The following is a 12,829-nucleotide window of genomic DNA, read 5'->3' on the forward strand; positions in this document are numbered from 1 at the left end:
ACAAGGGTCTTCCAGTATCATGTGTTTCATTAAAATAGACTGAGTTGATCGTCATGCTGCAACCCCCCCACCCATCCTTTTTTATTTTTATTTTTATTTATTTTGGGCAAAAGCAAAATGAACACCAGTTTCCTTAGTGCTGCTAAACACTTGTTATACGATGTAATTCTACAATTTTATACATAATTTGTATGTTTCTTAACGCTAAGTAAGGTTGAAGTCTCCGAAGTTTTCTGGCAGCACTTGAAAAAATAAAAGGACGTGAACTGATTTGTGCTGTAAGAATGCTTCACTCAGCATCTAAATTTGGATCTTAATTGATAGTGCACTGTCATTCATTCTGGATTTCTTTCTTCTCTCATGGAGCCAGATGTATCTTATTTTGTACCCTGATAGAGCACGGAAAGACAATGGTGTCACAGCTGGTTTCTACCTAATACAGAGTTTCTTAGAATTTATATTTCTCCTTATGGCAGAAGAAAAAGAATATAAAATAGTTTGATTTTTTTAAGGCAATTTTAAAACTCATTTTTATCTAAAGTAGCTTTTGCACAGGGGCGCCTGGCTGGCTCAGTTAGAAGAGCATGTGACCCTTGATCTCAGGTTTGTAAGTTAGAGCCCCACACTGGATGTAGAAATTACGTAAAAATAAAATCTTAAACGATAAATGAATAAAATAGTTTTTGTACAGAAATCATATTCTAATAAAATATAATATATGCATATACTTTAGAGGGAGATGCTTTTATGAACGATTTGACTCTGTGTTAATATATTTTATGAGAAACCAATGATGGTTTCCTAGAAGAGTCTGACTCCTCAGTCACCCGAATGTTATGTGCGTGATATTTAATGATATGATTTTCTGCAATATCCTTATTAAAACTAGTAAGTTGAAAACCAAATCAACGGTTGAACACACTATTTAAAAATTACATTGTTTCAGAGCACCACACTGTACTCAACAACCACTCACTTGACTCTTCTATTTATCTAAGCATCCTGAAGTTTACCCTAAAAGGATAGAGGAATCAGAGTTGGTGGTGGTGGTGTTTTTCCACCTTTCAATATTTACCTTGGAAATGTTGGATACTTTAGAGCCATCCATTTATTTATTTATTTTCATGTTTCAGTAACTCCCATTCTAAAAAAGCCTTTCTTTTCCTTCTCCCATGTAAATACCCTTCTATTGTCAAGTAATTTGCCAGCAATCTACATTCAAAATTTCATAGTGTGCAGTCTCAAATATCCTGATTTTTAACTCTTGGATTATGAGGGCTCAGAGCAATCATGGACTGGCAACATTTTCCTCCTCAAACACTGATCAACGTTCTAAGATCAAATGACCTATTTAAATCTTGGGAAAAGATGTTACTTGATTACAGAATATTCAGAATATGAAGGACAATTAGCAAAGCTGTATCAGGGCCTGTGTGCATGAGCTACACAAATTCTTCTATCTTGTCACTGAGAATGTATTTGCACACATACAGAATTTAGGTAATTGATGTAATCATCAGGTATATAGGATTCCTGAGTAGAAAATGTTGCAGATTCTTCTTTCTAAAACATCTTTGATGTTTCCCTGAAGCAAACTGCATACCTTACATAGGAAAAATATATATGTACACACGCACACGCACGCACACACACGCACGCACACACATACACACTATCATCAGGTTGCCTGTCATCAGGTTGCCTTAACTTGGTTAATTGTAAATGGCATATTTTTGGTGCACATGAGTATTTAAGAATACTGACACTTGGATGCCTTTGGATAGAATGAAAAGAGCAATTGGCATAGAATTGTGTTTTGCTACAAGGATATATACCAGATGTTTAAACAGTCATATGAACCTTCTGCAAGGACCAAGAAGTCCACAGTGTGTAGATGGTCTCTAATACATCTGTGCAGCTGCTGTACTGAAGGACCAAAAGCCAAGTACATTATGCAGAGCAAATACAGACACCGCTAATCATAAATCTCTACATACATACATCTAGATAATGCATTTATAGCATTCCACCTTTCAACCCAAAAACCTGCAATGAGGACCTTTGGTCAAATTTATTGTGAAAGTCAAGTTTGGCTTAACCAGCCTTTCATCAATATATTTTCTTCTAGAATATATTCATTAGAGCAACTATAATCTCCTATAAAACCAGAAGGTATGCTTTTTTACCTAACTTTTTTGAGTTCACCTTTCATTCTAGTTAGAATTTATCAACCTGTTCAGCCAACCCTCGCAGCCAAGGGGAATTGTGTGCTAGGACTAACTCCATAAGAATTATCAGCTCAGAGTGAATGGAGGTTCAGAGTCAGCAAAGAGAGAGCTCAGTGCACACAAATCAAGTAGAGAAGGCAGGATTCTTTTCCCTCTTGGCTTATACCACTCTTCTTTGTACTAACACTCGCTGAATATTCCTTGGTGGGTTGTTTGTTTGTTTGCCTTGTGATCCGAAGCTTGGGAATATATTAAGTACATTCTATATTGAACAGCTTGGCCAGTGACAACCAACATGTGTTTTCCCTTTTCTTGGGTCTTCTCCACAGTAAAAGTAAAATGTGAATTGTGTTCCTAACAAAGGGAGGTATAATACAAGGGCAGAAAAGGCTACTAGAGAATTGGTGATCAAAAAATAGAGGTAAAACCCTTGTGTGGTCTTATTCATTTGCTTCCCCTTCATTCCAGTTCTCTGACCTACTTTGCCAGCAATGATTTATTTTCCACACCTGGAGATCACAAAACCCTGGTGTGAAGTCCAGTCTGCAGTTAACCGTGAGTATAGAAGCTCCCCATCCACTAGGTGATAAAGTTTTCTCCAGTTTGGGCATCACTTACATCACCAATGAGGTGGCAGATTTCAAGGGCTAGGAAAAATAAAGTGTCTATCTTCGTTTTGCTTCACATCAGATAAAGACAGAAGTCACACACATACTATGTTAACATATCAGGAGAGTGCCGAGGTACCAGTAACCGGCAAGTTCCTTTTTTACTTGAAACCTAGTGTATGTTCTCATACCTAAAATTTCTCCAGTTCTTTAAAGTACCTTTAGTGAATTACCACTGTATTAGCATTGCTATCTCTTGGTATGCACACATCCATCATGGCAAATCCATACTCACACATCTTTACAGCTCTGCAATCTGCATTTGAAAGAAGAGAGTCAGCTCTTTCAGAAGGATGGAAGAAACCATAAAGCAAGGAGGTTTCTGTCATGTCAGTAACCCAATATTTTGAAATTCCGGGTTTGCAATGCACAGCCTTCCACCTAACAGTGAAATTGGAGCTGGCCCTCAATCATAAGCTGAAATTTCTTTAATCATATTTCATACAGATCATGTGTGACTTAAGGACAAGAAGCAGGTCTTGTCCATTTTGTACCCACGGCACTAAGATCAGTGTTTAAAACATAGAAGGGCATTAATAATTATTGTGGAATTGAATGGAATTTGCTGATAGCACCAAAAATTATTTTTCAACTTGGATAATTTAGAATACCTTCACATTCTCTTGTTATACTTTAGCTAGCCAGTAGAATTTTACTTAGGAGACAGTGAATAAATTATACTGAAACTTTCTTCCAAGTGGAATTGAATTTACTTCACAAAATCATTATTTTTTTAATCTGAGCATTCTACAAAGGGTGATCCTAATGAGAAGGAAAAAAAAATACCACAGCATCCCTGAATATAGATCCAACACTCAAGTCAGCTAATGAAATAGGACCCCATAGAGATTGATGCTGTGACTGAAGAATACAATAATTTGTTTCTTTCTTAGAAAGTAGAAAATCTAATTACCTTCAAGTTTCTCACATTTGAGCCATACTACAAATGAGTTGTGTCCAGGTACAGAAAAACCAACAATATTTTATTTATAACCTTATTTTTTTTAGTTTTTGAACTACAAATTCTGGTTCTAGAGTTGTTTAAAAGATCATGGGTTTTATAGATGCTCATATGTAAATTAATCTGTTTGCTTACGTTTTTTTTTTCTTTTTTTTTTCTTTTTTTTTTTTTCTTTTTTTTTTTTTCTTTTTGCTTGGCCATTGAATGGTTCTCCTCATAAATACAGAACAGGTCATTACATGAAAATATAAGATCTTGCATTTTTTTTATCTCGTTCTCTCTTAAAAATCTATTTCTAATATTGCATTCCCCATTGGACTACTTGATAAGGGCATGAGGAAAAAAAAAGGAAAGGGGGAAAAAAAGAAAGAAAGACAAAATAGACTGGATCTCACCACTAGAATACACCATAAAAATCTCAAAGTGTAACAGAATTCTTACAAAATTTCCTAGGCCAGTTCTTTAGGGACTTGAGATGTCCTATGAAAAATATGGCAACCAGGGTAGGCAGGGATGAAATGTGGGAAAATAGTAAATAAGTGCAGCAAAAACAGGTTCTGAGGAATACACATAATTTTGTCTGCTTTAGATCACAATAGAATTTTTAATAAATAAATTTCTTTTCTTTTTTGTTTTTTTTGTAAAGACACTTTTTTGAAACAGTAGATTTAGCCCAGTCATTTGTGTCATTTTTAATAAACTGTCTTTTTTTTATTGTTTGTTTTCTGTAACTCTGTAAATGTTTTAGATTTGAGTCTCTTGTACATTGTCTTTAGAGTTCATTCGGATCAATAACGGTTCATGCACTGAACTGTGTATTGAATTTATTGTGTTAACTGTTGTTGTGTGGTTGAAGGGAGATTTGTAAGAGTTATAGTGATTTAGGTGCTCATGCTCAATAGCAGGCATGGGCAGGTGGCTTTCCATGGGTGTGTCTCCTGTAATCTCATCATCCACATTAATGATTTCAACAGTTCTTGTAGGGGCGTGATGGTTTTGCCGATGGTGCTGCTTCCTCATCTTGTAGAAAATGACCAGCATCACTGCAGCCATGAGTGTGATGGCCACAAAACAGCCAATGATGATTTTGGTGGTCTTCATGACCTCATCAATTCCTGGGATCCCACTGTTTATATCGGTCACTGGGATGGTGAATGTTTTTTCTGTTGACCTTGTGCTCTGTGGCGTGAGAGAGGTGGTCACGTTGGTGGTCTCCCAGTCGATCACTGGAGTGGGGCCCACGTTGTTATCTGTGGTCCGTGCCTCATCCTGAGAAGGTTCCATAGTCTCTACTGTGACGGTTGAAAAGTAAGAGAAGGGAGTAGTGGTTGCTGCAGTAACATTCAGGGTGGCTGAAGCAGTGGTATTTCCAACGGAATTACTCACCATACATGTGTACATGCCTGTATCTTGTACGGTTACATTCGTGAAATTTAATGTGCCGTCACTGAGCACAGCTATCCTCACTTTGTATGCCCCATGTGTCATGACTGTTCCATTTGGAGTAATCCACGATACAGAGGTCAGGGACGTGGAGGCCCGACATTTCAACTCAGCTGCCATGCCCTCAGTGACATTGAGGTCAGCTGGGGGCTCCACAATCACAGGAGCATAGCATGTGAAATAATTCTGGTCAAGCTCCCCGATGTACCTCCCTTTCAGATTGGGAGGGGTGTTACATCGAGCACAACAAGCTGTGTTGGAGGGGGCCATGTCTTTTATCCACCAGCTGAGCCAAAGTATGTCACAGTTACAGTTCCAAGGGTTGTGATGTAAATGTATCCGCTCTAGATGATGCAAGGGTGTGAAGAGGTCATGAGGCAGTAATGTTAGATTGTTGTGTGCCAAGTTTATCTCCACTAGTGACTGAAGGTTATCAAAGGCATTCCGTTCGATCACTTGAATCTGGGACTGTATCATCCACAGTTTTTGAAGGTGCATCAGTCCCTGGAAAGAGCCAGGCCTGATGGCCGACAAGTGATTCCCAGAAAGATCCAGCTCATCTAGTTTTATGAGAGGTGTAAGGTTAGGGATTTCACGGAGGTTGCACATGGCAAGGTTCAAATATCTCAAGTTGGACAGACCTTCAAAGGCACCTTCTGAGATGTATGAAAGCCTTTTCAATTCCCCTAAGTCCAGTCGGCGCAAAGAGGGGATTCTGTTAAAAGCGTAAGAAGGAATGCTTTCAATGGGGTTGTTTCTCAACCAGAGCTCCTTCAGTTTAGACAAATATACAAAAGCTCCATTTGGGATGGTGGTAAGACGATTGTCAAAGAGTTCCAGAGTATTGAGGTTTGCCAGACCATTGAAGGCCCCGATTTCAATTGTTCTAATATGATTCCTACTCAATTGTAGGATTTCCAGGTGCCTCAAGTGCTTGAAGCTATTCACTTTGATGATCTGGATTTGGTTCTCATGGAGGTTCAGCAGTCGAGTGTTGGTGGAGATGCCATCTGGAACCTCACGTAGGTTTTTCCGGACGCAAATCACCTTGCTGAACTGGTTGCTGCAGGAGCAGACAGAAGGGCAGGTTTGAGCCCGCACCAGACCAGCCACCACAAGAAGTTGAAGAGCCAGCAGCACCACAAGCAGGGGGTCGAATAGGGCCCTGTTAAACCTAGGACCTATCATTATCTGCTGTGGATGTAAGGTCATCTTGTTCAACATTCATAATTTATCTGGTGTTGGTCCTTCTGGAGTTCAAATAGTCTGCAATATAAGAGCAAAAAAAAAAAAAGAAAGAAAAGAAAAGACAAGAAAAGAAAAGAAAAAAAGTATTAGCTCTCCTCCAAATGTCTTTCTGGAGCAATGTCAGTGATGCAGTGTAACAGCTAAAGCCATCATTTCTCAGACTAAGGAAACAACAAATCAAGTATCCCTTGTAGAATGATGCGGCTCATGTTTATATAGAAAATGTTTCTGTACTGCAAATTAGCAGCCATCCACAGCCCATATCCATCAAATATGCAATCACAGGGAAATGGAAGCATGAGGTAAAACACCTTAATATAGTGTTTACCAACCAATTAGGACTTGAATGCATAAGGACATATGAAATGTGCCCCAAAAACAGGTTGAATGTCCAAACCAGATTGGAAAAGATCGAGAAAACAGGATTTGGGGCTATACCCAACAAACTAAAAACTCCCTTGCAAAATTAGTAATAGTTGAATTTTATTGAGGGCTACTTTTAGGCACCATGGTATACAGACTTAGCAACCTATCCAGGAATGGCTACATAATTTTCAGGGCCCTGTACCAAATGAAACTGGGGGATGGTTTGTTCAAAATTATGAAGAATTTCAAATCCATAACAACAGAGCATTAGCCAAGCATGGGCCCTCCAAAGAATGGGGCCCTTTTCAATTGCAAAGGTTGTGTGTCCTGATCCTTTCTGCCCTTACAGCACTCCTCTGAGGGAGAAATTTAATCATAGGGAAAGTAACATGCATGAAGTCACAAGGTTAGTAAGTACAGAACCAGGGCTCACACACATATCTGATTGGTCCAAGAGCATATGGTCTCAAATACTTTATGCAAGAGCTTCTGGGAGAATGATGGCAAGGCAAAATATTTTTCCCCAATTAATTTCTTTAAAATACTGTTTTGGGCAGGGGTGACCTCATCTGTAAACCCTGGCAACTTGACTTATAGTACCTGTGAAGATATACTGAAACAGCGGTACATGCAAACGTACATAAACTTTTGAAGATTCTCCTAAACTGAAACTCATTATAAGATAGCTAACTGCTACCTATAGGCAGACATAATACAAATTAAGTCATTCCTATGATATCTAATTTTTAAGTACAGAGAATACCTGAATATAAAAAAAAATATTTTTTATCTTGGGTCCTTACTCTGACTGATTTTAAGTAGATTTGGGTGAAGGGAAATAAAATAACTCGCTTTCTGCATTTCTTCCAGCACAAGGAGGAATTTTAAAGGATCTTGGGCTACCCAGTGTACGTCCCACTCAGCTGGCTTACTATGAACTGGGCACCCGTGTAATGACTTCTTCCAAATGTCTCATCTCAATAAACAGGGTTTCTTCTATAAACCTCTTGGAAACAAACAAATGACGAAAGTGATGGTGGATCACTACATTCCAATTCAAAACGGCACTGATTTAGTACTTACTATGTGTCACCTTGGACAAGTTACTTATCTTCTTTCCATGACACATTCTCCTCACTTGCAAAATAGGAGTAACAATATTACACACCCCTTGGTGGTGTTGTGAGGATAAAATTGGTTAATGCAGATAAAGGGCTCAGAATAATGCTTCCCACATTGTAAAAACTCAGTAGTGTTAAATATTATCATTATTGTTGTTATTGTTATTACTATCGTTACCATTTTTGTTGTTGCTCTTACAGACATCTTGTCGAGTACCGGGCATATAAAGATGAAAAATATAATCCTTATGCCTGAGGTAGTTATGATTCAAAGCATGAGACAGATAGGCAAACAGATGAAGTACAATAATATATGTTCATTGGTATGAGACCAGGCCACATTGGCACAAGGGCACTGATACCAGATCAGCTCAATCTGTGCTGGTAAATCAGAGGATTTTCGAAGAAGATCATCTGATCTAGGTTTTATAGAAGTTGATGTAAATAAAAAAAAAGGGAAAGAAAAGCATTTTAGGCAAGGACCAGCTTGAACCAAGATAAGGACACATAAAAGATGCTCATACATCCAGGGAACAGTGAAAAGTTCCCTGTGGCAGGAGAACGGAGGGCCTGGGAGACAGACTTCTTTCCTCAGGGCTGTTGCAGCTCTAGACTGATCTTTCACACCATCTAGCACATGATCATCAGCCCCTGGGTCTATTTTCCCCACTACCCTACAACACCATGAGGACAGAGGCCATGTCTGATGGTTTTTTCTCATCCCACTGCCAACACAGTACCTAGCACACTGTAGGCACTAAATAATGGCTGTTGCAAACGCACAGAAACAGTTAATACCTAATTAACAACTCTTTGTATATGCGTTGGGATAGGTACCAGTATATTAATCACGACTTTCTAATGGTCTGTATTTTCTGATGTTTTGATATGCAGGGCTTTGTTGTTCCAGAGAGACTTCTCCAAGGGCTAGGCAATTTCTAGGGATAGTAAAGGACTTGACCACAAGCCTGCCTTTCATATTCAAACCAATCAACCTGAAGCCTATGCCCCAAACCACCTCATTTATCAGGATCTCCCAGGGCTCTTATACTTGGGCCACTCTCCCTCTGCCCCAATGATTCCAGAGCTAGAATCGGGCACCTAGGGACAGCCCCTAGGTCCCAGAATCCACTGAAATTATTTATACTAGTCCAATGCAAGCCTGCTTCTTCTGCCTTCTCTTGCTTTCTCTCAAAAACCATGATAAAGACTCTTGCTCAGATTTTCCCTTGTTCTTTCTACCCCCTGGTGACCCTGCTGCTTCCTTGTGTGGTCCCTGTGTGGCATGGCATGCTCCCTCCTCTTGGGAACTAGGAGTAAAAAATATATCTCTTCAATGACAATTGTCTCCTGATTTGTTTGTCCCATCATACCGAAATAATAATAAAATCTACATTTAAAACAACTAATCACTAAATAGCAGGGCTCTGCTCATCTTATTAATCTTGTTGATGGCTTTACAGGTCTATTCTATTGTCCCATTTATACTGTGACAATGATGTGTTTGATAGGTTTTTCACCCTGAGTTAGAGAAGGAGTTATTTTTTATTGTAAATTTAAACATGACCTTCAAAACCCTTGTAGATTTCCATTTTAAACAGAATCCTACTTAAATTTCCAGTGATCATGGCCACTGAAAATTTTTTATTCATATGATTTGGTATAGTTTTACATATGCTCCACACGTTTTAAGGTAACTGGGCATTAAAAAATAGAACATAAAATCTCTGATACATTAATTGGTGTTTTAAAAAATTTTTTATTTATTTACTTATTTTGAGAGAAACAGAGACAGCATGAGAGGGGGAAGAGCAGCGAGAGAGAAAGAGAGACAGAATCCCAATCAGGCTCAGCACTCAGTGCAGAGTCCAACAAGGGGCTTGAACCCACGAACCATGAGATCATGACCTAAGCCAAAACCAAGAATCAGAGGCTTAACTGAGCCACTCAGGTGTCCCTAACTGGTGTTTTTAGGTGAGGGTCCCAGGGTCCTGCTCCTCTATTTTACCTCCCACCTCCCACCCTATGACTCTTAGAATCCTAGGGTCTCTGGCAATACAGGTTGAAATAACTTATTGACCAGAAATAGTACAGAAGTGAAGAAGGTAAGCCTTTTGCTTAAGACAAACCATTTGTTAACCTTTTTTTCGTTAAAATAAGAAACAGCAAAGGCATCCATGTCCTGTAATCAAGGGAGAAGGCTCTGGTAGACTTCCTAAAGTTAAATGCCTGCTTAAACTTGCAGGACTCTACAACTGAGAAAGTTACTTTACGTCTCTTACTTCACTTTCCCCATCTGTAAAAGGGGGACACCACTGTTATCTACTCAAAAGGTTTTTGTTGGCACTCACATTATTAATGTATATACATGTAAATATATACATATATATGTAAATTAATATATATTAATGTATATATGTATGTAAAGTTACCAGCTCATAATAAGCAATATATAATAAATATTTAAAACATACTGAAAATAAAGATAAAGTGATGGGACACTCAGTTTTTTCCTCTTATATAAATAAGAATAACACTAATATCTATTATTCAAAGTTATGGAAAGGATCAACTATAATGATCAGAAGCATGCTTTCATATGCAAATACAACACCTTTCTCTTAATTGTAGAGTGCATGTGTCTCTCCTTTTCCAATCTCCAGGCTGTTTTATTTTCTACTTCTTGCTTACTTCAAGGTCTTTTTGCTATTGCTATTAATGAGATTTCCTATCAATCGGTCATAAGTAACGATTTATGAATTATAGCTGGTTCAAAGCTAATTTATAACCCATAGAAAATAACGCTTGGTACATGCACTGAATCGAATAAACTGCTATCAACAAAAGGTTTTCTATTTTAAAATCTAAATTACGTTACTTTACATTAAAAGCCATGTTTCAACATCTCTCTCATAAGATGTTTTTATCCCATCAAAAAGAAATCAATTTAAAAGTACGCGCTATCCATTACAATGTCCTCTGACAGCATTTATTTACAAATGGATCTGTTTGGGTTTGGAATTCAATGATAATACTTTTAGCCTTGTCCCAGAGGATATTCTGACTTTGTCAACAGACCTTTCTTCTTTCCCTACCCATGCTGCTGTGCACTGAGACACAGGGGGTGCTTTAGTCAGCACAGTATCATTGCTCAGTTAGCATAAACTGTTTACATATTGGAACTAGTTTGGAAGCCAGGTGAAAGAAAGATGAATTTATTAGCTACAACCAACTTTCCCTCACAGGCCACACACTCACAGCCATATGTATCTTTAACAAGCCCCCCCGCAAATGCTGAGAACCAAAACCATTTCCCCACACTCAGCCTGGATACTGAGACCTCCAAACCGTATCTTCCTTCCTGCTGACATAAACATGACTTTGCTCTTCCATTATCTTTATTAGCATCTCTATCCTTTATGGGGGGACTTTCTTGTCGAAGCAAATGGTTTCGCTGTCCTTCTAGGACAAAGATCCAAAGATCCATAGTTCCATAGATCCATAAGTTCTTTCATGGAAAGCATTTAATAGCAGTATGCCTCTAAGATTCTTTGAATCTCTTGCCTCACCATTGTTTTCACCCATCCTGGATTGCAGTACCATAATTCTTACTCAGTCCTAATCAACTTCCCACACTGAAAAATTTTCTTGAATCAGACTCCCAATTCCCCATAAATTCTGGTCTATTTTTCACCAGTCTACTCATAGATACTCCCAAACTCTTGGAAGATAGTGATCTCCCTTAACATAGTAAGCAATAAACTCGCTCTGTCTTTTCAACAGGTTGTGCCGGTAATATCTGGGGAGTCAGCTTTTTTATAGCACTAAGGATTCATTTCACTGTGCTTGAACCTTGCTTTCTCTTTCTTCACATTTGTTGCCTACCCAGCATCCTAATCCCTTACCCTTTCCCTAGAAAATTTTGTGCAGGAAACTTCACTCACTTCTTAGAAAAGTCACAAAACTATATTATCTGTTTTGAAAGACACTGACCCAGGACTGGTAGGTAAAGAGAATTTGGTTTAAGCTAAGGCTAGACAATTTTTTTTTTCTGCGAAGAGCCAGATAGTAAATATTTTAGGCCTTGCAAGCTATATGGTCTCCTCTTGCAACTACTCTACTCTGCCATTAAAGCCTGAAAGTAGTTATAGAGAAAAGGGGAATGAATGGAAATGGGTGTGTTCTGATTAAACTCTTTATGAGCACTGACATTTGAATTTTGTATAATTTTCACATATGTCAAAATATTATTCTTAACACTTTTTCTAACTATGTAAAAATTCAAAAACATTCTTAGCTCCCAGGGCTAACTTTTGGACTATAGTTTATCTAAACAAATGTTGGTTGTACGATTTCTGTTGCCAGAGACTTGTTAGGTCTGGACAGTTGACACAATTTGGCCAATGAGATGTAAGAAGAAGTCAGCTGAGGGGGTTCTGGGAATTTTTTTTTCTCCCACTACTAAGAAGAAATATATAGGGAAGAAATAGTTCTTCATTCTGTTTTTGGATATTGTTGTGAGTACAAGATGCCTAGAGTTGCTGAAGCCATCTTGTGGCCAAGAAACGAGGAAGCCTGAGGACAAAGCTGTTATGCCAAGGAAGAAAAATGGAAAGAGGGGAAGAATTTATATTCTTGATATTTGTGATGGGCAGCTGAACTAATGAATCCTGTTACTATCTTTCCTCTGTATTTTCTTATTATATAAAATAATCAATTTCTCACAGTATAAACTGTTAACTTTTTTTCTGGTTACTTACCGCCAAACCTATCTTGATACTTATATATTCATTC

General features: G+C 38.2%; 1 protein-coding gene across 11 annotated transcripts in view; it reads right to left on the reverse strand.

Annotated features, from left to right (window-relative positions):
• Positions 1 to 3,309: 3,309 nt before the first annotated feature.
• The window catches only part of LRRC4C (leucine rich repeat containing 4C), a 1,189,111-nt gene continuing 1,179,591 nt past the window's right edge, over positions 3,310 to 12,829 (reverse strand). For all 11 annotated transcript variants that reach the window (XM_045485014.1, XM_045485011.1, XM_045485013.1 and 8 more), the window contains one exon: positions 3,310 to 6,566. In XM_045485014.1, coding sequence (XP_045340970.1) covers positions 4,602 to 6,524 — 1,923 coding nt within the window. In that variant the 5' untranslated portion in view covers positions 6,525 to 6,566 and the 3' untranslated portion in view covers positions 3,310 to 4,601. The remainder of the gene's footprint in view (positions 6,567 to 12,829) is intronic.

Source organism: Leopardus geoffroyi, chromosome D1 (genome assembly GCF_018350155.1).
Source record: "Leopardus geoffroyi isolate Oge1 chromosome D1, O.geoffroyi_Oge1_pat1.0, whole genome shotgun sequence".
Lineage (NCBI taxonomy): Eukaryota > Metazoa > Chordata > Mammalia > Carnivora > Felidae > Leopardus > Leopardus geoffroyi.